Below are 26,790 nucleotides of genomic sequence, written 5' to 3'. Positions count from 1 at the left end.
TGCTTCACAAAACCTGCCAGTTTCACGGTCATTATTGTAAGGCAGTAGTGTCCATTGCAACAATGACGATATAGGCCTGACGAAAGCTATGAGGCTTACAAAGCGACAAGGCCAATTTAGGTGTTCGTGGTGGTTGCTGCATAGGCATTATGTAGGAGTTACGACAATTTTAGGGAAATGAGAACATCAGCCTTAGTTTAACACAGCCCTTACTGAGGCCTCACGAGCTCAACGCGCTTATAGCTGGCTTATACGAGGACTGTTTGCCTATTCAAGCCCTACATAAGGCTAAAGACATTAGTACACGGCTCAATATGGTACATATATGAGACACGGCGTCGGCACATCCTCCGTCTCCCTTCCTCCCTCCATTCCCGCTTTTCGGTAGCAACAGTGGTGTACCGTACGCATGTCTCCGGCTTGTCTGGCCAGGAGACGCCCCTCCTAAAGGCGTTGTATGTGTGAGTGATCGGGAAGGGCCCCTCCCACCGCCGGAAACATTCTCCGCGTATCGGGCTGGCCGGCGGCCACTTAGGTACTTTCTTGCTTTACCCATCCTCGTGGCCACCCTCGCGTGCCAGGTAGTACGGGTTGTCATAGGTGTTGGTTATTAATGCCGTAGAATGGCATGATGCTGAAGGTTGGTGATTGCCACTTCATAGCTGCTTGGTGGTTTTGTTTCTTTGGGTTGGTTGTGTCTGCAATCATTATCCGGCATGGTAATTATCTTAAACTCATGTGCCTGTCACCCCGCCATCGTGAAGTGTGCAGTTCAATGGAACTCTACTTTCTCTGGTATCAACCTGAGCACAGAGATATGTAAAGGAGTCCCGTCACAGCTGCTTGTGGATTGGTGATGGAGCCGAAAACCTAGAGAACCGAGTGACACTGGGTGCTTGCGCATGTTGGGTGTATCGACTTTTTAACTTGGATGTCTGCATAGAGGTTCGCGAGAGTTCAAGAATTTATTCACCGTTCTAGCCCAGACGCCGGATCACACGGTTTAAAGATAGGCCGGACCACTGCCCAAAAATTCCGGTGACCGGGCTGGCCTAGTACTCAGCCGGGAATGTGAACTACATAGCCGTGAGAAAAAAGATTCACTCAACACTACGCCCTTGATTGAAAATAAGCTGCCTATACTAAGCATCAACTCCCTCCCTCAACCTTAGGCCCGCCTCCTCTTTTTCCTCAGAACTCGTCCTGAGTCTGCGCCATTATCCACTAGCATAGCTGCGGGTGTAGTGCGCTCTGATGGGCGTGACAGAGCATCGCCATCATTATCCCACCCTGGGCCCCGGCCAAAGAAAACATCATATGGCTTCCGCATCCCAAGACTGGTATGGCTTTCACAATTCATCGCCAACGCAATACGTGGTAAAGCCAAAGCCCACCTCCTCGAATCCAATCCTTCTCTTTCCACATCGCTTTTCCAGCACTGCAATTTGGACATCATCGTTTCCTTCGCTTGCTCAATAAGGCCTTGAATCCGTGGTGTCCGGGGTCTTCCATTGGTGACGCGAATGCCGTAGTGTTTCAACAGTGTAAGTAAATAGCCCTTGAACTCCCGGCCATTGTCACCCTGTATGATTTCTGGATGGCCAAACATACCAATCCATTGTGCCATGCATCTTGCAACCTCTTCGGATATATTGGTCATCAATGGGAACAGCGAGGTGAACTTTGAGAAGTGGTCAGTAATGTGCAGTATCCAGTGGTAATACCCATCAGGCTCATGTCGCAAATCCACCAGATCAATCTGAACACGCTCGAGAGGACGGCTGGCGATGATCCGTTCGATCTGAACACGCTCGGCGGGAGGACTTTTGGCCGCCATAACTGGTTCGAGCGGTGCACGGGATCGGTTTTGACGTTCAGCAGGACATGTTGAGCATCTCTTCAGCAGCCATTCGACCTCTATCTTCCGAATTCCATGATATCTATCGGCGATAGCAGCAGCCACCTTGTTGACTCCAGCATGTTCAAGTTCAACGTGGACATCTCGGATCGTGCCAAAAATCTCCGATTCGCAAATCACCCGGCGATCACTCCGTCCTCGGTCCCGTTCGGCGGTCGATGTTCGATACAACTTGCCGTCGCCGTCGACGCGATAGTGCGACAGTGCATCATATTTGTGATTCCAAAGTCTCTTCTGCTCGGCACCCGGTGCTGGTTTCACGTGGGGGTTTCTAACCCAGTCGCAATATTCCGCACGCTTCTCCTCGGTGAACCGCGACTTGATGGGCAGTTAGAAACCACCAATGCCTGCCAGTGACTCAAGTCTCAAAACTCACCCGGCCCTTGTCTTGATTCATCCATATTTCGAATTCCTGCAAGTCTTTTGCCGAAAACGGAGCGAATGGATTGGACTGGGTGACGGTGGACATGGTGGTGAGGACGGCGTGTTCGTTGACAAGGTGTTCGCGACGATGGAAATCTAGAAGTGTAGGGGAACGCGAAAATTTTAACCTTGGCGACAACTAGCCGAAATTGTGAAAATGTGCATTTGATCATGTTGCGGAAACGTTATCTAGCAGACAGCCAGCCCACCCATAGATCTATGAATGGGCTCGCCCAACTGCAGAAAACCTGTGTCTGTGACTGGGTGGGATATTAGGTTCTACTGTCCCTTCTCGGTCGTATTACATGTACGGATTTCGTCGATGAAATAATGGCCCTCCGCCTCAGCGCATCACAGTCTTCTGCAAAGAGTTCCGGCTGAACGATAGCTCTCAATCCAGATGTCATAGGAGTCCAGAAAAGCATATGGGCGTCTAGAGAGGTTTTAATCGGTCTAATATGGAGCGCACAGCGTCTGGTTTTCTCATCGACATCGAGGACTCAAATCCCATGCGGGTCGCCTTCGCGATGTTTTCCTTCATGGACTCCTACCCAACCCCCCTTCGCACACAGAATCGCCTCGATACGGGTAGTCAGGTTGCGGCCCGGCCCGTTCCTAACATCCCATTTCACCCGATGACGTTCACCACTATGCCCTGTACTAGGTAGTAGGCGATCAATAATAAGCGTGAAGAACCTTTATGCTTCCATATCCACGCCCGAAACACAGCCCTCACAGATTCCAAGTGCACGATTAAAAGATTGACCGAATACGAGCGATTAACGCGATGTAAATAATCGCGAAATCGACCACGGAGAAGGCCTTCTTGATCGAACAGAACTTATCCTCCTCATACATTGTGAAGGACCTCGTATACTTCTGTACTAATCCAAATACTCCTATCAGAGTAATATTTGGACCTTGTTTGCCTAAATCCACTTTGCTCTCACTTTCGCCATCTCGTGCTTGAGCTCAAAAACTCTGATTTCCTGGCCGGTGGTATCCTGGGGCCAAGTTGCTGTTTGTATGAACGCCGTGGACTGGTGGATTATGTAGTGACATGGTGAGGGGCAGTAGCATGTTTAAGAAGAGTGGAATAGTATTATTTCACAGCGGAGGTAGACATGCGGTGAATACCTACTATGTAAGTACGAGGTGAGAGAGGTTAAGGATCATGTTAAATCACTCTATCTTCCCTCTGCTGGGTATTGCAAATCCAAGTTCCAATCCGCTGCCGCCCCCGAGTAAGGTAGTATGCGAAATACATTGATATTATCTCTCTACAACCCACCGTCGCCGCAGATGTCTAGCTTGGCTAGAGGAGGACGGCACTAGGGAATGAGGGACTGGTAGATGAGGCAGAGGAGGTGGAGGAGCAGTAGCTTGTAAGACGTCTTTTCTTTAGTCAATACTACTATATTTCGTCTCGGCGCACTAATCGGTACGGTTGCCAGTCGGAAGGCGGAATGGGTCGCTGCATCGATCTGGTTATTCGGACTGCGGACAAGACCAGGAATTTGTACTGGCTAAAATCTAGGTACGTGGATCGCATGCAACATCAAGAAAAACAACAAAACGCCGCCGCACATGCGACTATATTCCCCAGAATTCAAAATATTTCAGTGCAACCGGGTGCCCCTTCGGAGGTTGTATCATTGAAGTCATCTTATGGCCAACATATTTTAATCGGATGCCCTTTCAAAGGTTGTATCATTGAACTCATCTTACCGAGCAACACCTTTCAAACGTGATAGGTAGCTGACATAAAAGTAGGCGTCTCATACCATCTAAAGCTCAACATCACAACCTCCAGGACATACCATCTGAAGCTCAACATCACAACCTCCAGGACCTCCACGATCATCGATCATTGATCATCTAGCTATCCAGAAATACCAATCAATACAAATCACCAAAGATGACCAAATTTAAGGGTGCGGGCCCCGATATCCGCCGCAAGTACCGAGAGCAGGTGAAGCGCAAACCGTATGAACGACAAACAAAACCCAAACCTAGAGTCGTAACCAAAGGTATGTAGCTCCCAGAGATTCTACGCTTTCTCGTAGATCTTTCACTTTTTCCTATATCAACCAGCCGAGAACCTAACGATTCGCCTTAAGGTCCTCCCCCGAATTCGCCTCGACGTCCTCCCCCGAATACGGCTGATGTCGACTACGAAAAATTGAGCGAGTTAGAGGCGAATTACGATGCCCTGATTCGCAAGTACCGAGAGCGGGTGAAGCTGCTGCTCAAATCGTACGAGCGACCTTCGAAACTTAAACCTAGGGCCTTAATCCAAGGTACGTAGCTCCCAGAGATTCTACAGTTTCTCGTAGATCTTCCACTCGTTCCTATATCGAACAGTCGACAACCTAACAATTCGCATCAAGGCCCTCCCCCGAGTACGGCAGCATCGAGCGAGTTGGAGACAAATCCTAATGCCCATGACGCCTCCGGCGACGTGTTGCTCGTCAACCGCGAAGTGAAGGACGCAAGCACCGATAACGAGCACCACGGGCGATGGGTTGAATCACAACATGAGCCGAAGACGTCGCTGGTTCCAGTGGATGCAGATCGCCCAGCAGTTGCGAATGAATCGAGGTGTCAGTCGAAGACCAAGGCCATTACAACGATTTGGCCTCCACTCCCCGCGCCTCCGACACCTCTTTGGCTTGCCACCGCGATGTCAGAGTGTAGACTTAAACCGTATGCGCAACGTTCAACACGCCTACTTAGAGTGGTATTCCGAGGTAAGTAGCTCCCAGATTCTGCGACTTCTCGTAGATCTTCCACTCGTTCATATCAACCAGCCGTGAACCTAACGATTCTCCTCCAGACTCTGCCCTGGATTCGCGTCAAGGCCCTCCCCCGGATTTGCCTCAAGGCCCTCCTCCGGGTTCGCGTCAAGGCCCTCCCCCGGATCTGCCTCAAGGCCCTCCCCCGAATACAGTTGATGTCGGCACCCAAACATCGAGCGAGTTGGAGGCAGATTCTAATGCCCATGGCGCCTTCGACGACGTGTTGCTCGTCCAGCGCAAAGTGAAAGACGCAGGCTCCAATACCGAGCACCACTGGCGATGGATTGAATCACCATACCAGTCGAAGATATCACCGGTTCCAGTGGGTGCAAGTCACCAGGAAGTTGCAAAGGAATCGATGCGTCAGTCAAAGACCAAGACCAAGACCATTACAATGACTTGGCCTCCACGCCCCGCGCCTCCGACACCTCTTTGGCTTGTCACGAAAACCGTCGTGATGTCAGAGCATGGGCCTGTGTGGGTAGATTCGAGATATCTTCATCGCGACGGAGAGAGTAGGAAGCCCGGCGCTAGATAGGTGGGGTGTTGATGGGGAATTGATGGTTTTTGCGATTATTGTGTTGTATTTTCACTTGTTCCGTGAATCGGAAGTACTCTAGCCTATCCAGCAGTGATAACTAGAACACTATTTCGGCTGCAGCGATAAAAAGTATTCAAGTCGAGTCAAAAACTCCAGTTGTAGGAGGTACAGAGAGTAGGAGTAGAGGGGGTGTTGATGTCTATAGTCGGATTGAGGGGGTCATATGATATATCTAACAGGCGAGTGAGCTGACGGTAAGGGAGAGGGTCAATGCTGGATAGCCGAGGTAAAATCCAGCGGTAGTGTCAACTCAGGAACTTTTGCTGTTGGATGTGGTGCATGTCCACCAGTTTGATTAGACAGGTCGGTCAGTGGAAACGATATCAATCGACGTGGAGAAGGTCATGTTGAAGTCATTGTCGCCCAAGGTGGCCTACGACGATTACAATGATAGGATAGATCATTGCTCCTCAGAGACTCTGAGTTTTGGCGGAAACAAGCCGCACCATTGAGAATCGGGAAGAATCCTCAGGGCAGCCCTGCGCCTAATCGTGCCCGTCGTTATTTGGTCAGAATTCATAGCTGTGCGGACTGCCTCTCATTATTAAATACTTAGTCAAATAGCTATCTCTATGAATGTGAGGAGTCAGTTGTGTATTTAGGAACTTTTCCTGATACGACCAGATTCAAACTAGCTTATAAGTTGCAATACGGGTGATATTTGATGATGAAGTCGTCGTTACAATCCACTTTCCCAGTGCGATTAACGACCACAATTCCCGCCAGCGTCCAGTGTCGAGTGAGTTTGGCGGTCTGCTCTGCAAAAATGAAGTACTACAAGTTGCAAGAATAATTCTGGCATCTAGGAGCCTTCACCGGTTAGTGATGTTTGATCTTATCGAAGTGGCCATCATTCGTGGGAGGATTTTGACATTCGTTGAGAAAAATGAATAATTACAGATATCTAGAGTACATGAACAATGCTTCCGGCTCCCAATTCCGCTCATCGGGAGTGGATATTTTGCCGCTCCATGACCCTGATTCCGCATTCTTTTCAACAGCAACCCGCATTGCACCGCCCTGTTTTCGTCAGCACCAGCCACCGACGTACATATTCAGTCAAACGATTAACGGCAGCATACCGGTTTGAGAACCCTAACCCGGAAGAAACCCATACGCATGTAGATCGTCATGACCGGAGAGTCGACATGTCGCGTGCAGATCAGGCTTCGTCCCGAAATGCCGGATTTTCTTGGTTCAGATCTCCAGAACCCGAGGCCGGGGATATTAAAGCTGCGGGAAATTCCCCGCAGACAGGATCCTAGTGAGGCAATGTTTAGAGTAGTTCGATCGAAGTTGCCAATTCTGCAACGTAAAATGGAGATCTTCTACATGGCCCGGTCTGCCTGCTTACTCATGCCGGGCCAGTCCACATATGGCTAGATGCTATACGTGGATAATGTGATCATGCACGCGCAGGGTTTACCTTACTCCGCGATTCCTCAACCTTCTATCGTTTCGTCTTCGTTCCTCCTCTGACTACTCGAACAATCGCATCTGTCCTCCTCATGCCGTCTCGCAGGCTCCCGGCGGGTATCAAGTGATCTTGACCATTCATGACCATTGTCTTTCCTTCTCTGTGCTCTCCGGCGGCAATCGCGATTTCCAGAGGTACGTCCTACATTAACGGTTTGTGTCCCCGCGACCAGTATATGCATCATTATAGCTTCTAACTCATCATCCAGACTTTTAATGTGCCTACGAACATCACAACAATCTTGAACACGTTCTGAGAAGCTGCGTCGAACATCCGTTGACTCGTGGTGCCCGCACGACTAATCGACGACATCATCAACCACTCCAAAACTACCACTCTCGACTCGACAACCACCACCGACGACATCACGAACGACATCGCGAACGACATCATCCACCTTGAAAGTAGTGATTGGTCTCTTCATGTGCAACGACTCAAATATCGTCACCTTAAGAGCTTGAGCTGCTTTCCTCCACCCTTCACCTCCGTCCTCCCAACAATTTCCCCCTCCACACTCTTTTAACCTCGTCCCTTTCCATCCAACTATCCCCTACCCCAACTTTCGCCGCATCTTCTTCGAGACAAATGAATTCTTCTGGAGCAGTGCGCGATCGCAGCCCGAGTCGACCGAGGCCCAATTCCCGAAATGCCGATGACGCGAAGGAAGTACCGGTACTCGACAATACCGATGTAGATGGTGAGTCACTGGTGCATGATTCGGTCTCGAAAGACTCACTGGCCACGGAATCGATAATCAACGATTCAGTCGAAGTCTCGACTAGAAGTCTTGACCCAAACCTTCAATCACAGATCGCCCTAAGTGCGATCGTCGCCTCTTGGATTCAAACGAGGTACCAAGGAGAGTCTCCCGAGACAAGGCGTGAGCTATTCGAGGACTTATCGAGCCAGTTCGGAACCGTCGGCTTGAACTTCGAAGATGCTGTATCTCCACAGTACGATTCGCAGCGAACTGCCTACATGATTGCTGCCGAGAGTTATGCCCAGGAAAAATTGGACCAGTTGAGGCTCCAAGGTGTCGCAACAGGGACGGAGATGGTGGCGTCCGGCACGAGTACGCAGGTTCCAGCCGTAGCGCATGGAAGTGGTTCCGCTCTTGGTTCTGGACTCGGAGGCCCTAAGTTCCTCAGGAGGAGTGTGTCTCTACCCGAAGGGACCTCGCTACTTCGTCCGGCCAATGGAACTGCAGCTTTGGTAGCGGATCCGGCGGCGGCGGGACACCCTCAGGCCTTTAAGCAGTCAAAGCTCACGGAAGAATACCACGAGCACGAGATGATTGGCAGAGGTGGGTTCGGTGAGGTGTACAAGGTCGTACACAAGCTGGATCAGGTTTTTACTCCACTCCATTCCATCACAATACCGGAAACTTACATACTCAAAAGGCTTGTTACGCTCTCAAAAAGATCCGCCTGAAGGCGAATGACTTCTCTGCTCTCGGTGGCGTAGGTCTCGAAGCGAGTAAAATTCTTAACGAGATACGCACGCTGGCGAGGCTTGACCATACGAACATTGTCCGGTACTTCAATAGCTGGATCGAGCACGGCGGTAATACTGTCGCCCCAATCCCGCCCGTTCCCGCCCCCGTCCCCACATCTGCCGCCGCCCCTGGTCTCGCGCCGATCGCCGAGGAGAGCATAGACGAGAGCTCGGATGATGCAGAATCGTCAGTCAATGAGTTCGATGAATCGTCAGCCGCCAGTAACGAAGCACGGGGCCGACTCGAAATCCGAAATGTCAACATTACATTCGAAGACGATTCTTACAGTGCCAATGATGACAGTAAGGTGGACACATCGCACATCTTGTTCGAGTGCTCGAAACTTGGCAGCGCTAGCGAGGACTCCAAGGGAAGAAATATGGGCACCACGGTCACCGGGGACAAAGCCGCATCTATTTTGGACATGGGCGAGAACGCAACAGAGACCGGAACATCCATCTTCGCTGATGGCGACACTGGTTCCGGCGCCCTTGTGCGCCGCGGCACTCGTATTGACGGCCCCACCATCACGTTACACATCACGATGTCGCTACACCCGCTCTCGTTGACCCACTACATCTCACCCCGTGGCTTCAAGATCCACGACCGCCATTGCTTCTGCCCTCTGGCATCGCTCACGATCTTTCGCGGCATTGTCTCCGGTGTCGAGTACCTCCATTCTCAAGGCGTCGTCCATCGCGATCTTAAGCCAGGAAACGTCTTTCTCAACATCGGCGGACCCATGGACTGCTGCGCGAATCCAGGCAGTGTCGTAGTCCCCAAAATCGGCGACTTCGGTCTTGTCGCGGCCATCGACAACAACCCGAGCCCTCTACTGGTCGCGTCCGGCTCTCCTATAGGAACGCCATTCTACTCTGCCCCGGAAGGTGGAAGACACCCGGCGGTGGACGTCTGGGCGCTCGGTGTTATCCTACTCGAGCTACTATACAAGTTTGGCACCTTGTCAGAGAGAGCCTTCGTACTGAGCGATCTCACGAGGAAGGACGACTGCCTGCCGGCGATCAAGAAGTTACTACTGGGGGACAAGCTGGCGAGCATCATTGCGCGATGCTGTTCGAAAGACCACATGCTTCGCTACACGGTCAGCGAGCTTAAGCAGGTTGTTAATGATTTGATAACCGAGCTCGAGAAGGATCACGACCACAGCGACGAGAATAGGGAGGCGCTTGGAGACTCTCAGCTCCAAGAGGCCTAATCCGAAGCGGCGAAGATCAGATCCGACGGAGTGATTGTGTGCCTTTTATACCCCCGTTTCGTTTTACTGTTTGCGAGCATTTCTGATGGGCGGTGGCATTTTTGGGCGTTCTGCTTTGGTCTGGTCTGGTCTGGTTTAGTTCCGTTTCTTTGTAGGCTTTCATCTTGGGGCTTTTCTACATAGATAGATAGCCTGCTGATGAGGAATGGCACAGTTGTTTCTACGGTTGATACTCCATGTTGTGTAAAGAACTCGGAAATGGTGATCCCATTCAACCCCTCAAAGACGTGCATGGTTACATGAAATGAAACGCTATCGCTTCGCCTCAGTATGTAATATATCTCCACCGCCTTGCATGAACACAAACGAGCCCACAGTGCACAGTGCACAGTGCACACCTCGCGATCTCCCACCATACGTTTTCCGGTATATTCACCAACCGCCACCCACGCAGCAGCAGCACGCATTCCGTCCAATCCGCGAACGCCACTCCCGGGCGACTGACTCCGCCACTGCAAACGAAACGGCCATCACCGCAGCATCCCACGCAAGAAGGAGGGGGAGGCTTGGGAGGGGAGCCAGTTACGGGCGTTCCATCGAGATTGTAAGCTACGCTAGGTATGAATGTATAGTATGTGTGTATGTCTGTACTCTGGGTATAGTAATAAACCTCGGGGAAATAGTTACTCTGTATTGTGTACTCTACATGCTATACAATACCGGAATGTATGTATGTGCCTATGTAGGCCTCCGGAGTAACTAGACACCAGAAAGACACGCCCAACCGTGGCCAGGCCAGGTCAGGTCCAGTCAGGTTGGTATGTACTTACTACCTCTTACATACCTACCTACGTATGTATACGGCGGAGATTGAACGACTTCCGGCAGCGACCAACACACCAGCATCATGTCAGTGCGGATATCTTTCTGTTCCCGACGTGGTCAATCTACTACCGGTATACATACTCGAGGAATTATGTGAGTAGACATGTATGTCCATACACGAGTACTCTAGGTACCTTACGCTTCACGAAAACCCATATGTAACCCACCGAGAGCGCGCTGGAGCGGACGGATGGGGGATTCCTCGGCCCACGGGGTGTCTATCTACACACCTATATACACACTCTACCATGATACATACTCTACTATGAGTACATAAGTAGAGTACACAACATCCTGGTAGTAGGTACATACATCGGAAACCCCGGTTACTCCAGCTAGGTAGTTAGCCCGGTAGAGTACCCAGATAGCCGATGCTGACTGACATCTCTACTCTACTCTACCTACAGCCCCCGGGAGATTCCTCTATTTTCTCCAGTCAGACGGACAGTTCCTCTTCGGCCTTGGCGGATCCGTGGTGAGAATGGGTCATCTACTCTCCGTACCGACCGACAATGCCTTGTTATTGTTGTTGTTGTGAGGGTGAGTGATGAATCGTGAAAACCTAACAGTACATACCGTAGGCACTCTAGTACTCTACTGTCCTCCCAGCCGTCCAGCCGTCCAGCCACATCTCGTTACCACAACTCTGTACCAAACTACTGGCGAAGTTTTTTTCTTCTTGGTCGGCCGCTCGCTCGCTCGAGACTGGAATGTTTCAGTCCACTAGCTCTCCCGCTTAGAGTGCAGGAAGGAAGGAAGGAGGGTATTTTAGTGCTTGTGTAGTGGAGCCCCGTTCGCGGTAAACCCATACACACATACCGTAGCGTCGGCGGACACCTGCGATGGCTTCTTCGACCTTCTTTCTTTCCGTCGAAGGAAGGAAGGAAGGAAGCTGGCGGATTTGAAACTCTCACATGGCATGGGTTCCAACTTCCCGGGGGATTGGAGGAAGTTTTTTTCGACGACGGTAACTTCCTACTCTACATACCATGACCATGATATTTGACTGAACTGACGGACAGGACAGCCTGGACAGGACCTACCCCATACAGACGGTGAAGGAATTAGTTAAGGCCGCCTAGAGTAGTTATGTAGAGGGATTTTGTAGTTTGGTTTGGTTGAAGATGTTGGGATGATATTAGTACAAGATAAACGGTGGATAGCTTCAAACGTTAGTCGCGATGCATTACTTTCCGGAGGACTGGGTATGGCCCATGGCCCATGGGTCCGTTTGCGGGTACATATGCATACACACATACCTCATACGAAGGAACTTCCGGGAAGGAGGTTACCTATAGTATGGTACATACCGGTGCTAAGTAGGTAGGCACGTATGTACGTGTGAGATCTACTACTGGTCAAAGAAGTTGTAGCTGTCCAGTGTCGGCACTACTTTTTTTTCCTTCTTTCTTTCTTTCTTTTCTGCCGCTGGCACCTTATCACGAACTCACTTACCTTACCCACTTGGCCGACCCGACCCCAGTACTCTAGTTACGATATATTTCAATCTCGAACACATCGCTAGCGGATGCGGAACTGCGGGTTGGTCGGTCGGACGGTCGGACGGGTTCGCTTGTGACTCTTTCCGTCAGGTACAACCGCGAGGGTGTGTGTGACGCGGCCATATTATTATTATGTATTATCGGGATCGTGGAATTCGCGGTGGTGGTGGTGGTGGTGCTGCTGGTGGTGGTGGTGGGTGAAAAGAAGGCAACTATAGTGCCGGACGCTTTAACGGGCAAGCGAGGGACGAAAAATGACCCTCAGCGCCGACCGCTAGTCCTCTCCACCACAACAAAAAGAATTTATTTTGAAACTATAGAATGGTAGAGTAGTATGTGTAGAATGGTTCTATGGTTTCAAAATTAAATTATTGGTGGTTGGTGGAGAGGAGTAGGACTTGAAAAGTCGGGTATTTTGTATGAGGGGGTATGCTATTGGACATACGCTAGTCCTACTACGCGCGGCGTTAACCATATTAGTGCAAAGCGAGTGATAGTCAATGAGTAAACCAAACAACGAGGAGGAGGAGGTGGAGGATGATGCAGTCGCGATTGGAGGATAGGATGCTGGACATCTTTCCCCGAACAATTCGCCCCAGATGGATGGATGAATGGTGGATGGATGTGAGGAGAAGTGCATATGTATAGACAACTACAACTCCATGCATAAGAGCGTAAATATGGGGGGAGGGGGGACATTCCCATCGCGAAAGATGTCAGCCAATTCGCTTATCAGAAGTTTTCGGTCTTTTATCCAAACACTTTCACCGAAGCTCGAAGCACAATTATGTACCGGCATGGAATAGATACGGGGGCCACGCATCAGATGGTTTGATGGTGATGGTGATGGTGATGGGCTCGAGGCATCTGAAACCCAACAAGGAGAGAGGATAGCGATGGTGCTGTTTTGTGGGGGAGATGGTGGAGGTGTGGTAGAGGTGATGGTGATGGTGATGATTTTTGATGGTGTTCGCGGTCGGGAATGTGTGTGTGGACGACTATGGAACATGGTGCATGATGCGTCCTGCGGTCTGTGCGTTTGTACATACATCGACAACGCCCCAACTAACTACCTTCTTCTTCGCCGGGCTGGGTTTCCGCGCGGGATCTACTACGTATAGAGTAGAGTACTTGTATACATATAGGAGCAGCAAATTGGCGCAGCAAAGCATTCGCACGTTTGCAAGTTGTGAAGTTTGAAGTGCTTCCACGATCCTCAGGTTCAGCTGGCTTCAAAATTTCTATGTATTACCTAGTTCGGACGAACAGAACCGAACGAGAGCCATGTACCAGCACTTCCCTCTATTATTCTCCTATATGCGGAACCTAAAACCACCCACACACGCATACACACACCGAACATGCATACCGTTTTTTTCTTTCCGTTTCCGTCGACATATTAATGATTCGATGCATCGACGATGGAAATGCTCGCCTAAGGGCTTGGAAGGTGGTTCTGGTGGCGGCGCATTTGCTTATGCTCCCACCTCCTTCCGCGCTTATGCTCCCATACAAGCGTGTAGAGTAGTTATGTAACTATGTGTGGGATACATGGAGTAACACAGCTTATGTATAGATATATGCAGTTACGGCCTCCGTTTTTGGGTACTCCCGACTCCACGGTGAAGGTTGTTGAAGGTTCAAGGGGGATGGAACAGCGCTCATGCGCATATGCATGGGGCAATGGGGCGTGGTGGACGAACTCAGCTGGCTTGTTGGCTCATTGCCTGTCTGCTTGCTTAGGGGCTGATCTGATATTCGGAGCGCGATCGAGGCGTGGGTGTGTGCAAAAGGTACATCCGAGAATGCCTCGGTCGTTTGAAGTCTGGAGGAGTAGGTGGAGCTCGGTAGGTAGATATCCATTCTCACCACACCGAGACTCGAGTGCCGCTTCTCCTTCGAGCCCATGGCCATGGCCATGACTGGAATCCGCAGCCTGGAGGGCGTGGAGAATCTACAGATCTATTCTCACCACACCGAGTGCCGCTTCTCCTTCAGGCTTCGAGCCGATGACCATGACCATGACCGAAGCGTTCGACGATAATGCAGCGGGAAGCGGGCTATTAGTAGTAGGTAGTAGTAGTAGTTAACCCCCCGACTGCATCCATCTGCGCGGTCGGTTAACCTATCTGGCCGTTGACTCGAGCGAGCAATCGTTCTTCTTGCACGTTATCATTGTGTGACACTGGACGGCCAGCAGTCTCTGCGTGGACTTGCTTCTTTCCTTCCTGTGGCTGCTGATGTTCCGCACCAGCCATGGGTGGCGCCGGAGAAATCGCCAGGCCTGTCGAAAGAGTATAGTAGCTACCGGTATGTACATGTGTATTTAGAATGTATTAGTTAGGTACATGTTTGCTCGGCACATAGGTAAGTCAGTCAGTCAAGATGATCACGGCCGCATTCACTCCCAAATTACTTGCTCACCTGGGCAGTCACCAGTCACCAGTGGGTCGTAGGTAGCTGTATGCAACCCGGAATATCCATCCGTGAATGCTCTTTGGTAGCTATGTAGAGTAGGGACTCTAGAGGGGCAAGAATTGTCTGACCTTTTCGAACGATCTTGCGTGCTTGCGGCGTGGCCGACCCAGCCGTACGTACGTAAGGTAGCGGAAGTAAGACAACACGGCAGCAGCAGCAGCAAACGCCTCCTGCTCCTCCTCCAGCTCCAGCTCCTGCCGTGTTGCATTATTCGTCACCAGTAACCGAGGACCAATATGTTTCATCGATCTCATTCCCTTGGGGTGGGGGAGAAGGGGAGGATGCTGCAGGCACGAACACACGCACGCACGCAATCCCCGCCGATCTCTGTCCTCGCCACGATCACCTGAACGTTGATTCGGTACAAGTGGTTTTTGTCATGATCTGCTGACCAGCTCGGCAAATGAGCTGTAGAGTAGAATACCGTATGTAGCTGGGGAAAACCTGGGAGTCGGGTACCAAGACTTCGATCATCGAGGTCGAGGGTCATAGGGCTCTGTGCCAGGTTGGAGAGAGAGAGAGAGAGAGCGAGAGAGAGAGTACCGGTATTTCCGCTCAACAGTATTCCCCTGAACAGGTAGCGGTCGGCCGTAAGAAAAGGCCGGCTACATAAAAAATGTCGGTGAATGTCGGGAAGCTCGATCTGGGGCTTTGTGTTTTTTTCACAGGGAAAAAGGGCGACAGCTGATAGTATGTAGAGTACTCTAGAGTAGCAACGGCTTCCTGGGGGGAATTGCTTGATTTGACTTGCTGGGGCACCCTTCCCCTTCCCCTTCCCCCCGGAGTCCCCATGCCATGTGCCTTGACTCCGCGCGGATCCATGTTCCATTGCCGCGCGCAGTGACTTCCGGCGCGCGCCTCCAACAGCAAAAAAAGTATCGACCGTATTCGGGAGACACAATCTGCTCGGTGTCAGCGTATGTGCCATTTCGGAGTCCATTCAACCGGACTAGGGGGGAGAGTCGAACGTTCGGAACTCCGGTTTTCTGAAGATGTTGGTTAGTGAGGTATCATTGATGTTGGTAGATCTCAGGTCTTCCAAGTTGCAAGCGACGCACCGTGGTCCGTGACAAGCGCTGCTGCTGAGCGTTGCTGAGCGTTGCTGTGGTAGAGTGGTGGAGGCTCTGCTGGAGCTTGGCGGGAGCTTGGCGCGGGGTTAACTAACCAAATCTTAATGGCGACCCAGCACCAGTGACCCCAGGCTCCTCCGCAGGACCGCAGCTCCGCTTCTCATTCAAGTTCAGTTCACAGCGGCCTTTCCGTTCGCCCTGCCGCTCCCCATTCGCCCTGCCGCCCTGCCGCCCCCTCCCGCCCGCGACGTACGTAAGGATACGTACGACTTTGCGGCACCGCTCTACTAGCACATCCGAGATTCCACGAGATCCGCCCCCACGAGATCCGCCCCATCACGAGACTCCCCCACCCTCTGCGAAATCACATGACCTCTCGATTCTAGGCAGTGGACGCCGAGTTCCCCTCCCTCCCTCGGTCGGTCGATCGGGCGGCCGATCGGCGTTTCGCATGTACATAACCGGACTCCGGAGGCCCGCCACAAACAACGGCCTATATACCTGGTACTAGGTACTAGGTACTAGGTACATACGATAGGTGCAAAGGTGCAACCGAACCCCGCAGAGTACCAAAGTACCTAAGTAACGATGGTACGTTTGCGCACTTGACACCGGACGGGAACAGAATATCTACCTGTCACATGCACGCGGACACGGACGCGGACGCGGAGCCTGGATGGGCAAAATGCACTGAGTTACTGAGACTGATTCCGGCACCCCCGGTCCTTGTCAAAGCTATCCACAGTAACTGTTGTTCAGACCACCTTGCCTGCCCTGAGCCCTCCCGGACCCCTCTCCTTGTTGCGCACTCCCCCCAGATACATATGCGACCGGCGACCGGCGACCGGCGAACTCGGTCGTATGTATAATGTATCCACAAACGCACAAACGCTCTCCCGATCTCGAGGTTGAAACTTGCGGGGGGGGGGGGGGGGTTGAGTAAGGCTTAAGTGGGGGCACAGCGGGGGTAAGGGCACAGCGGGGGTGAGGGGTGGGGCACAGCGGGGGGCACAGTGGGCGCCACATTATGCAATTCGTATCCCGTGGGATACAAACGAAAGTACTTGGTTATGCCCCACGGCTTCTCGTCGCCGTGTCTATATACTTGGTACTATACATGGCGGGAAGGCGGGTACCTAGAGTATTCTATAGGAAGCTATGTATAAACACGATGAGAATCGAGAATCGAGAATCGAGATGTGTACCTACGATGGAGAGGGGCAGTCATCAAGGTCTTCTGTTTCGTTGGAGAATGCTTGTATATACCATACCGAGTACGTAAGTGTGTTGGTACAGTCACGACCGACCGAAACGGCCATTCCCATTCCTGTTGGATTGATCTTTGATTGTGGGCATCCATTTGTCGATGTATCGATGCATCGGTGGATTACAGATGTAAGCATATTCATGAATTTCAAAGTTTCAAACATCGATGATCAATGATCGATGCGCCATCTTGGACACTGGACGCTGGGCGGAGATATCTCCGGCGGCGGCGGCTGCCCTCGACTCCAGGCTCCTCGAGTTTTAATACTTTGAATTTGGCCACTGGGCAGGAGCTGGAAATGCGAAAAGTGCTGATCGAGTCAGCCCAACTTGAACCAGCCCACCAGTGACCAGCTTGACCAGCCCACAAGTGATCAGCCCACAGAGTGCCGGGGAAAAAGCAGATAAGTTTCCGCCTTGCTTTGCCGCCGCGGCGCCAGTTGTCACATCGTCACTTCGTCACATCGTTGTACTCTGTAGTAGTGTACTCGTGCCTTCGGAATTCAGAATTATCCACGTTCTTTACACGTACTCTACCAGGTATACACGCACATCTTTAAAGTTTGACATTGTACCCGGGTGTCTATGTATAGTATACTAGTACCTAGTATATACCACGCCCGTGTGCTTAGGTGGCAGTAAGTTGGCCAGCGGCCAGCTATGCCATAGGTATCTAAGCTTTTCCGTCGTCACGCATTTGTATTGTACATACTCTTGTACACAAGTATAAAAGTACATACTTAAATAATATCTAGAAGTTGCCATTCAAGCCTTCTCGATTGGACTTCCCAGTTCCCTACGGTATGTAGGTACATTAGTCAAATCCAGCCCATCTCCAGCAGCTCCGGCAGCTCCGCATCGCGTATCGCAGGTCTCGGCTCCGGAACGAGTTAAAATCGAATAGGTACACAATCCTTTCCTTTCCATCCATCAGCCCGTACATCAGCCCGTCCGCCCGTCCGCCCCCCGTCCGCCCGCCCGCTTGCCCGCTTGCCCGCTTGCCCGCACGCCCCGTACGCTGGATCGGCTAGTTATAGTAGTTACTATACTTCCCCGCAACTATCAAGGTACATACACACTCTACTTTTGCTACAAGGGATGGGTAGACATGGAAACCCGCGGAGGAGGGCGGAGCGGAGCCTCGGGTTAAGGCTTTATTTTGTTTATTTTGTTTATTTTGTTTATTTTGTTTTGGTTTTGTTTTGACTGTTTATTTGTTTTGTTTTTTTGCCCAAGAGTTCGTTTGTTATTATGGTTGTTGAGGCAGCGTTCAACATTGATCTCAGCGTTCTCAGCGTTCTCAGCGTTCTCAGCTTTCTCAGCTTTCTCAGCGTTGTCAGCGTTCACGGCGCTTTCAAGGAGCCATGTATCTACAGTATCCACGGTACGGCAGTTTGTGTGTCCTCGCATTTCCTCGAGGGAGGGGGAAACCTGCCACGTAGGGTACGGTACTGGCGATTTCACCTGAAGACTCACCTGAAACGGCGAAGTGGGGGAGGGGGAGTTCAGGGTTGTCCTCTGTCCGTCCCGACATCCTGTGCTTCTACATACCTAGTAGGTAGGCGGAATCTCTGCGTTCTCTCAACATTGTCCCCGTTTGGGGTGTGGGGGTTTCAGTCGGGGATGGGATAGGATGGGATATGGATGGATGGTTATCGATGTCAATGTCAATGTCAATGTCAATGGAGGAACGAAAAGACCAACCACCAGTAAAGTGAGTAGGGAAGAAGAAAAACAAATCATACCCCACGAACCTCCAACTACGAACTATCCGCCATCCGGGGCGGTCCCGTGTGCGTGACCACACCTGTGTGGTGTGAGCCTGCACGTGGATGGCAACCCACGCAACCCACGCAACTCATGTACCTTGAAATGTACAAAGTACCCTAACTTGGGAAGTTGGGAGAAGACGCCGATTTACATTTCTTCAAGGGTTGGGGCGGTCACCTGCGGCCGACATACTCTATGTATCTACCAAGTATAGATACATTCCCCGTAGTTAACCCTCGCTTCTCCACTCGATTCGATTCGATTCGATCTCGAGGCAGTCCTGCGGGTGCGCGGGCGGGATTGCGACTGTGCGGGTAGGCGGGTAGGCCGGTTCTGCTGGTGGGCGGCGGCGGCGGGTTTCGCCATCGAGACTCAAAACCCAAGACTCGGGACTCGAGAGCCGCGGCCAAGAAACAAGAACAAGAACAAAACTTCGCATAGGTGCGTGCGGCTTGTAGTCTGCATGCCTAGCAGATATCTATATGAAGATACAGACCAGTCACCACAGTAACTGCGACGGCCGATCCGTCTCCATGCCACGCGTCGTCGCCGCCGCCGCGCCGCGCCCGCCTACACGCCTAGGTAAGTACATTACTCATAGCTACTCATAGCTACTCCAAACAACCAGGCAACTTGGGCGACTGGGCGACTGGATGACTGGATGACTGGGGCAAAAGTCACGACGGTTTGGCAGGCAAGAGTTTTCTTCCTTCTTCGTCTTTTTTTTTGCTTTTTCTCGCCGGCTTCAACGCCAAATATGTAGCTAGATATCGAATTCCGCATCCACCTCTTCCGCTTCCCGTGAGTGCGCGCGCCCCGAGTGGTCGGATGCCTTCCTTGAGGCTTGAGGCTTGAAGTGCGCAGCAGCAGACGTTGCGGACGTGCGGACTTGACTTGTGGGCTTGTAGACTTGCAGTCTGAGCACAAAACTTGGAGTATGTAGAGTAACCATAGTGCCTTCTTCTTCTTGTTTCCTCGTGCTCATTTCTGTTTGTTGTTCTTTGTACGTAGAAGCAGCAGCCGCCGCCGCCGCAGCAGCTGCTGCCTACTTGCCTGGCCATCAACCACGATTCGTTGTCGACAGGGCGATGGTCTCTCCACTCACTCACTCTCTCCACTCTCTCCTCGGCGTCCTCGCTTTGGAAACACCCCCATCCCTGTGCGTTTTTTTCACTTGAAAAGTTGACGCCGCCTCTTTTCCTCAGGAACGGTGGCCCACTGGCCTACTGGCCCCTACTAGTTACCGGTAACTACGATCTAGGTACTCTACATACCTGGTATGTAGGTAGGGTTGAGTGAGTCCATACAGACAGCTGCCTTCTCCTTCTCTTTCTCACTGCTGCATGTTTGCTGGCCTGTTTGCCACAACGACAACAAGTTACAACACAGAGAAAGAAGGACAGGGAAGGCTGCTACATATCCTCCGGTGTGGCTTCGACGACGACGCCGCGGTCTCGGTGGGGTTCTCTGAGTGATTTGAAGGGATCAGGGTCTCTGGGGATGGGGATGGGGATGGGTACACAACTATGGGGAAGGGAAGCGGTGATTCGATTCGCTGGACATCGGTAACGTTGGGGCCGGGGGTGTAGAATACGATGCTCTAGTACACGTGTAGATACTTGCCTAGGTCTTCACCTAGAGTAGCGTTTTGAGGTTGTAGATGTATGTGGAGTATGTACATAGAGTACTCTACATAGAGAACCCCAGTATCCAGCAAGCAGCAAGCATGCAGCAGTCAGCGAGCGAGCAGAGAAAGAAACGTTGAAGAAGGAGTTGGCCGACAGCAAGCAGGCAGGGCTCGAGCGCAGCATACGGTACGGTGGGTACTCTAGGCAGTTCGGGGGGGGGGACAGGCGGACCAGGAGGGAGGGAGGAAGGCGCTGCTGCAGAAGGAGGGAAAACCGTCCGAGTCGCTTCTGGAAGTCTGCTTTATCCGGACACGCCCCCTCCCCCCCAGCCAGCACGCGGTGGGGGCAAGGGAGCGAGGGAGGGAGGGAGGGAGGGAGCATGGGAGCGAGACTGGACTGGCTGGCTGGCTGGCTGGCTGGCTGAGTGTTATTGAGTGGTGGAGGGGCCCTTCCGTCGCGCGCTTGAAGCAAATGGAAACCCGGCCGTCTGGGGGAGAGGGGAGGGGGCGGATGCTTGCTGGTGCACACTCTCCGCCACGGAATGGCCGACTGGACCGACCGCCTCTTCGACTCTGCGACTCTTCTCTGCGACTGTTCGGCTGTTCGATTGTTCGACTCTACGACTCCGCGACTGTTCGTCTGTGCCACTCTGCCACTCTTCGACTCTTGTCTCGCGCAGTCCAGCCAGACCATAAAACAACACACTCGCGCGCTCTCACCGCGCCGTCTCCTACCTTCCCCCCCGTCCGCAGCCATCATCGCGTCCCGAAGGAAAGAGTGTCCAGAATCGACGCAAGCCAGCCAGCAAAACCCAGCAGCCCAGGAGTGGCGGAAGAGGGAAGGCTAGTTGGTTTAAAGTGTTGCTTACTCTTTCCGCGCTATACTAAGACCCACGACTTATGTCCCAGTAGTGGAGTACAACCGCTCGCTCGCTCGCTCGCTCTCAGCTCTATCTAACTATCGAACTAGAGTATCGAACTAAATCAAAGTACTTGCCTACCTACCTCTCGATCTCTTACCTCCTCGTCCTCGTCCTCGTCCTCGTCCTCGTCCTCGTCCTCGTCCTCTCTCTTCCGCTTCTCTCTTCGGCCTTCTCCCCCTTCTCTTCCTTCTCCTACTCCCTCTCCTTCTCCTCCTCCTCCTTCCCCTCATTCCTTCTCCTCTTCTCCTTCTCTCCACGTCTCCCCCGCGAACAACTCCTTCTCATCAAGTCCCGCTTCGGGCCCTTCCGCTCGTTTCCCCACCACCATCACCACCACCACTACTACCACCACCACCACCACCACCCACAACTACCACCACCACCTCCACCGCCGCCGTTTCTTTCCTTGCTCGTGTGCACTCGAACCTGTCATTCCGGGCACACCATCCGCCGCTCGCTGCAGAAGAAAAAAAAATCTCGCTGTACGTCGCCGCAATCAACAAACATAGCGGCTAAACCCAGCAAGCACCGTCCTTCCTTCAAAGTGCTACTCAATGAAGCCAATCGGCGGTATCGTGACCAACAAGGCCTCCGTCCCCGATAGCTTGCGACGGCTCGATGTATTTACCTCCGAAGTTTTGAGCCAATTGTGGAAGGGTATGTATACCCGAGGAAGGGGGACCGCGAAATATATTCAATGTTTTTTTCTTTCTTTCTTTTCTTTCTTTCTTTCCTTCTTTTTCTTTTTCTTTCTGCTTTTACTCTACAAACAAAAAAGAAAAGAAAGAACGAAAAAAAGTCTTTTTCGCCCGTGGTTGCCACCTGCAGGCCCCGAGATATTAAACCGCAAATCAACATCCAATGTTCTTTTTCCTCCATATCTCTCCTGCAACCCATTTTCCGGAGGTGCTTCTCACGTTCCGTTCCCTATCTGGCCTCCGAATGTCAAACCGATTTGATATCCAGTACTCTGCATACACATGCCTTATACATTGCCGCGTCTTATCTCGCCAGCCAGACTGACATAGCTGACATTTGCCGTCCGTACAGTCTATTTTGTAAACAGAGATGTCGTCGAGAACGGCCGGCGATTGGAGAACCTGTTCTGGCGGCTGTGGAGCATCCAGCGGGACGACCGGCCATTCACCGGGGAAGCCGTGTCGGCCATGTTCATGCGGATACACCGGCAAGACGACCTGATCCCTCGGCGAATACGATTCCGCAGCACACGGCCAGTCGACATACGGACCATGTCGGAGCGGGGCCAGCCTGCACCTCCGGGAGGTGCAGGTGCCGATGCGCTCGTGTTGACACCCCGGATCTCGCTCGACATCGAGTGTCCGCCTACCCCGCCACCGAGCCCCGTTCCAAACTCGATACAGCGCGGATTCGCGAGCCACTCTTTCCTGTCGAAGCAACCCCAGCTCACCGAAATTACTCTGTCGTTACAGAGGTCCCTGCACAATCCGCCACCCTCGCCACCCGTGCCGGCCCCACAGATGCAGGCTTCACCGGTACGCTTGCATGCAGCGGCGGTCGGCCAACAACAACAACGAAATGATCAACAGCAATCACCACCACCACCACCACCACAAGAACAACAACAACAACGGCAACAACCGCCACCACCACCACCACCACCTCCACAACAACTACCCCCACAACAACCACCCCTACAACAGCCTCCGCCATCACCCCAGAGATTACGACCGTCGCCATCCCCGCGACAATCTAACCCCATGATGACATTAGACACCGTGCAAGAATCGAAGGCCAGCGAATGGGTATCTACTAGCTTCAAGTCGGAAGCCTCTCAGTCGTCACACTCGTCGAAAACCAGCACCACGAAACCGGCCGCAAAAGCAGAACAGCTCCGTGCGAAACCCCGTCGCGGCGGGAAGAAGCCGACATCAGCAGTCGGGAGAGCCAACCGTCCACGAGGACTTGCACCACCGATGCGACGCAGCAAAAGTAGCAATGCGGCCGAGTCACCGGTGGAGGATGTGGTGGAAGTGGTGCCGCCGCGGTCACTACCGGTGGTCACCGAGAAGCCGGTGGAACGGGAACAGCTTAAGCCGCCGAAGCGAAAGGAGTCGGCATCATCCTCAGGCGGCGGCGGCTGGATCGTCGATCCGGACTTCCGGACAAAATATATCGACAAGAAGGCCAAGCAGAAGGACATGCTCTCGCGCGTGGTCAGGGCCCAGGCGACGACAGCGCTGTCGGGGAATGTGGTGGCCACGGCGACTTCGTCGTGGGCCGGCGGGAAGGGGAAGGGAAAGAATGTCCTGGTGGTCGACGAGGTCGTGCCGCTAAAGGCGGATGATGGCCTGCCGGTGCAGCCTGCAACTGCGCCCGTCCGTCCGGTGTTACCTAGGCAGAAGAGTCAGCTCACCATGTTGATTGAGAATGCGCGGAAGCAGGATGCGGGGGGAAGTTCGAAACGGGCGGCTGCGGGTGGGGAGTCCGCGGCTGCTGGGACAGCGAGCAAAGGGAAGGGGAAGGGGAAGGGGAGAGTGCGGTAGTGAGCGTGGTGGGGGGATTGGCCACAGCGGAGGAGGAGGCGGGATTCTGGGGGTGCGGTTCCGGATGTGAAGATCATGGGAGGGGAAGAGTGGGTTGGTGGAGGAATTGCAACAAGCGGTGCTAGATTGAAAATGGGGAGAACTCTACGATACAACTCGGGTGCATCACACATGGCGACAGTAGAGCCGCCATCCACTCTATAGGCGGCGGGCGGCGGGCGGATGGCCACGTCGGACAACAACAGGATTCGGTTCGGCTCCGGCGCTTTACACTCTGCACTACACTACACCACGGGCGAAGCAAAAGTTTTTTTTTTGATTGCATTTATCTGCATTTATCTGACCGACCATTGCCACTCATGCATCGTTCCTTTTCGTTGGGGGGTTTGAACACTCATTTTCATCCGAATCACGTCTCATTGCGTCTTCTTTTTTTCTTTCTCTTCACCTTTCCTTTCCTTTCATTCCCTTTCTTTTCTTCTCTCATTGCCGGGCTTTCCTTCTTCCTCTTCTTCTTCTTCTTCTTCTTCTTCTTCTTCTTCTTCTTCTTCTTCTTCTTCTTCTTCTTCTTCTTCTTCTTCTTCTTCTGCGCATACTGTTTAGGGGTTGGGTTTTTTTTCTCTTTCGTTTTTTCCTCGTTTTCTTCTCGTTTTTTGTTCTTGTTCTAACATTCTTGTAACTACATAAGTACAGTCTGGATGAGTGAGCGGGGTTTCGTCTTGGTCGCTCATTCATAGGAGTCGGTTTCGTTTTGTTTTCGGGGCGGGCGGGGAAGGGGGGGGGGAAGGGGGAAGGGAGGTCGCTCGTTCCGGTGGGGGTGTTTCGTTTTTACTGTACTGTGCTGTACTTGACTGGACTGGCTGGGGTTTTATTTTTTCTTGTGATTCTGCTTTTGCTTGATGGGCTACTACATACCTAGGATAGGTAGCTCGCGGTGTTGACAGGCCAGTATCGGTATCAGGTCTGGTTTACTTACGCACCTACTTATTGATACTTGATACTTGAGCACTTGGTTGAGCATTTGAGCACTTGGTTGATATTGTTTACTCTAACTAATGAACACGGGGCGAGGGGGGTGGGGGGTGGGGGGTGGGGGGTGGATGTAACTATGAGAAGGCGGGGGAGTGTGAGGCCGTCTGTATGTGTCTGTGTGCGGCGGAGGAGGAGGGGGCGGGGGAGGGGGCGATGAATATACCTACAGCAATAGCAACAAAAAAAATATTGCAATCGGAAAGGACAACAAGGCAGTAGAAGAAGTTATTCCGTTACGGGGAATTGAACCCCGGTCTGGCCGGATTAATGCTCTGCTTGAGAGCGGCCGATGCTAGCCACTACACCATAACGGATATACAGATCATTTGACTCTACATTGTACATGGAGGACAGGAAAGCATGGTGGCATGGGGTATCACTCGTTTTGGGCGATTGAACAGTTGGTCATGGAAGTATGTCTCCAGCAAAGTTCACGAAGATGAGCAGAAAGTGAAACACATAGGCAGGCGGAAAGGTAGGCAGGCTGAGGCCGGCTACATATCACCCGGGTCTCCTCTCTCCTCTCTCTACCTATACCGTGGAGTCGTGGAGTCGCAGCCAGCAGACCAACGCAGGAATCGGCACGGCTTCTTGTTCTCCAAGCGTGACGAGTGACGAGCGTGACGCGTGCCATCGATTACCGACGGATTGCTGGGCGATAGGTACATGGCACCGTATGTTTCCGATACAAGGATCGTGAAGGGTCGGTGATAGTGGTACCGAGGGGGTTGAATCGGTGGAGCGCGGAGGGCAGAGTGTGCACTGCCGGTTGAACTTGGGGATCGGTATGAGCTACTACCTAGTATATAGATGGGCGGGGCTGGGGGTTGGAGGGTTGATTGTACCAATGCCGCCGTGATGGACGTTTCTAGGAAGGATATACATATTACATATGTTGGAGCGAGGAGGTATGTAGCACAGTAGGAAAAGCCTGCATACATAAAGGACATAAAGGGCGCATTGTGTTTGTGACTCGGTGGTCGGATAAGATCACTGCCAACTGGATTCTGGAGACTCGAGAGGTCTGGTTACTATATACCGGCATCGGGATTATGCAAAGGCGGGGTGCATAATACCTACCTAGCCAATACATACGCCATATGTCGTTGAGCAGGGAGCCATGACCACGCGGTTCGGTTGACGACACATTGCACACATCATCGGTATGTAGGTAAGTACTCGTAGTTATCACTCGGCCCTCCAGCCACTCCAACCACCGCGCATTCTGCCATCCCGCCATCCCGCCACCGGGTTGCTACTCTACTCTACTCTACTCTACTCTACTCTACTCTACTCTACTCTACTCTACTCTACTCTACTCTACTCTACTCTACTCTACTCTACTCTCTCTCTCTCTCTCTCTCCAATCCTGAGTCCTGCCAGCGACTTTCAACTTTCATTCAGTGACTCATTCCTGCGAAAGAAGTCTCGACTCTCGACTTTCGACTCTCTCTCTCTCTCTCTATCTCTCTCTCTCTCTCTCTCTCGTATGAGCTACAGCCCGGCGAGTACCTAACTGGAGTCCTACGGCGGCGTCGCGGTGATACGTCAACACCCCAAGCCCTCCGCGGTGGATGGAGATCTGCGATCGGCGATATACTCTCTCCGGAGTCCGCGCACTGCCGACACTGGTAGCAGTCTTACGCGAGCGGCGATATTGGACAGGCTCCGGGCTCCGGAGTCCGGACAACGGCCTTGATGGTCACATGGGCACTGGGCAGTGGGTGCTGGGCACTGGGTACTGGGTAGAGCCGAAAGGACTTCTCCATAGGTATGTTCGCCTG

At 52.3% G+C, this 26,790-nt stretch overlaps 6 protein-coding genes and 1 non-coding gene across 7 annotated transcripts; 4 read left to right on the top strand and 3 right to left on the bottom strand.

Moving 5' to 3' along the window:
* Window positions 1–1,349: 1,349 nt before the first annotated feature.
* On the bottom strand, window positions 1,350–2,436 carry BZA05DRAFT_434069 (uncharacterized protein; the record flags this gene model as incomplete). Its single annotated transcript, XM_051486301.1, has 3 exons — window positions 2,295–2,436; window positions 1,612–2,236; window positions 1,350–1,438 (listed from the first exon to the last, which is right to left on the bottom strand). The coding sequence occupies exons 1-3, from the start codon at window positions 2,385–2,387 to the stop codon at window positions 1,350–1,352; spliced, it is 807 nt and encodes a 268-aa protein (XP_051342644.1). The 5' UTR covers window positions 2,388–2,436.
* A 1,823-nt stretch (window positions 2,437–4,259) lies between these two features.
* On the top strand, window positions 4,260–5,677 carry BZA05DRAFT_442194 (uncharacterized protein; the record flags this gene model as incomplete). Its single annotated transcript, XM_051486728.1, has 4 exons — window positions 4,260–4,371; window positions 4,462–4,641; window positions 4,732–5,091; window positions 5,178–5,677. 4 exons carry the CDS (start codon window positions 4,260–4,262, stop codon window positions 5,675–5,677), a joined length of 1,152 nt encoding a protein of 383 aa, XP_051342643.1.
* Window positions 5,678–7,706: 2,029 nt separating this feature from the next.
* Window positions 7,707–10,008, top strand: BZA05DRAFT_203322 (kinase-like domain-containing protein). Its single transcript, XM_051479523.1, has 2 exons — window positions 7,707–8,564; window positions 8,618–10,008. The coding sequence occupies exons 1-2, from the start codon at window positions 7,803–7,805 to the stop codon at window positions 9,926–9,928; spliced, it is 2,073 nt and encodes a 690-aa protein (XP_051342642.1). The 5' UTR covers window positions 7,707–7,802; the 3' UTR covers window positions 9,929–10,008.
* Window positions 10,009–15,041: 5,033 nt separating this feature from the next.
* BZA05DRAFT_388830 (uncharacterized protein) lies at window positions 15,042–15,982 on the bottom strand (the record flags this gene model as incomplete). Its single annotated transcript, XM_051482707.1, has 1 exon — window positions 15,042–15,982. Exon 1 carries the CDS (start codon window positions 15,731–15,733, stop codon window positions 15,044–15,046), a length of 690 nt encoding a protein of 229 aa, XP_051342641.1. The 5' UTR covers window positions 15,734–15,982.
* A 2,111-nt stretch (window positions 15,983–18,093) lies between these two features.
* On the top strand, window positions 18,094–18,853 carry BZA05DRAFT_388825 (uncharacterized protein; the record flags this gene model as incomplete). The annotated part of the gene is made up of 1 exon (XM_051482706.1): window positions 18,094–18,853. A coding segment is annotated over one exon (390 nt), but the record flags the coding sequence as incomplete, so codon positions are not given.
* A 3,150-nt stretch (window positions 18,854–22,003) lies between these two features.
* BZA05DRAFT_332771 (uncharacterized protein) lies at window positions 22,004–23,974 on the top strand (the record flags this gene model as incomplete). The annotated part of the gene is made up of 3 exons (XM_051480662.1): window positions 22,004–22,106; window positions 22,500–22,963; window positions 23,132–23,974. 3 exons carry the CDS (start codon window positions 22,004–22,006, stop codon window positions 23,972–23,974), a joined length of 1,410 nt encoding a protein of 469 aa, XP_051342639.1.
* Window positions 23,975–25,234: 1,260 nt separating this feature from the next.
* BZA05DRAFT_t67 lies at window positions 25,235–25,320 on the bottom strand. Its single transcript has one exon. It is a non-coding gene; the product is annotated as a tRNA-Glu (tRNA).
* Between the last annotated feature and the right edge of the window lie 1,470 nt (window positions 25,321–26,790).

This window comes from Tricharina praecox, assembly GCF_024521635.1.
Source record: "Tricharina praecox strain CBS 144465 chromosome Unknown BZA05scaffold_4, whole genome shotgun sequence".
Lineage (NCBI taxonomy): Eukaryota > Fungi > Ascomycota > Pezizomycetes > Pezizales > Pyronemataceae > Tricharina > Tricharina praecox.
This window is presented reverse-complemented; position numbering and strand designations above follow the sequence as displayed.

Excerpts from the sequence above, each read along its gene's own strand:
- BZA05DRAFT_203322 (XM_051479523.1), top strand. The coding sequence starts at position 7,803 with ATGAATTCTTCTGGAGCAGTGCGCGATCGCAGCCCGAGTCGACCGAGG. Across the intron at positions 8,565-8,617 it reads TCGTACACAAGCTGGATCAG|GCTTGTTACGCTCTCAAAAA; the intron begins GTTTTTACTCCA and ends CATACTCAAAAG.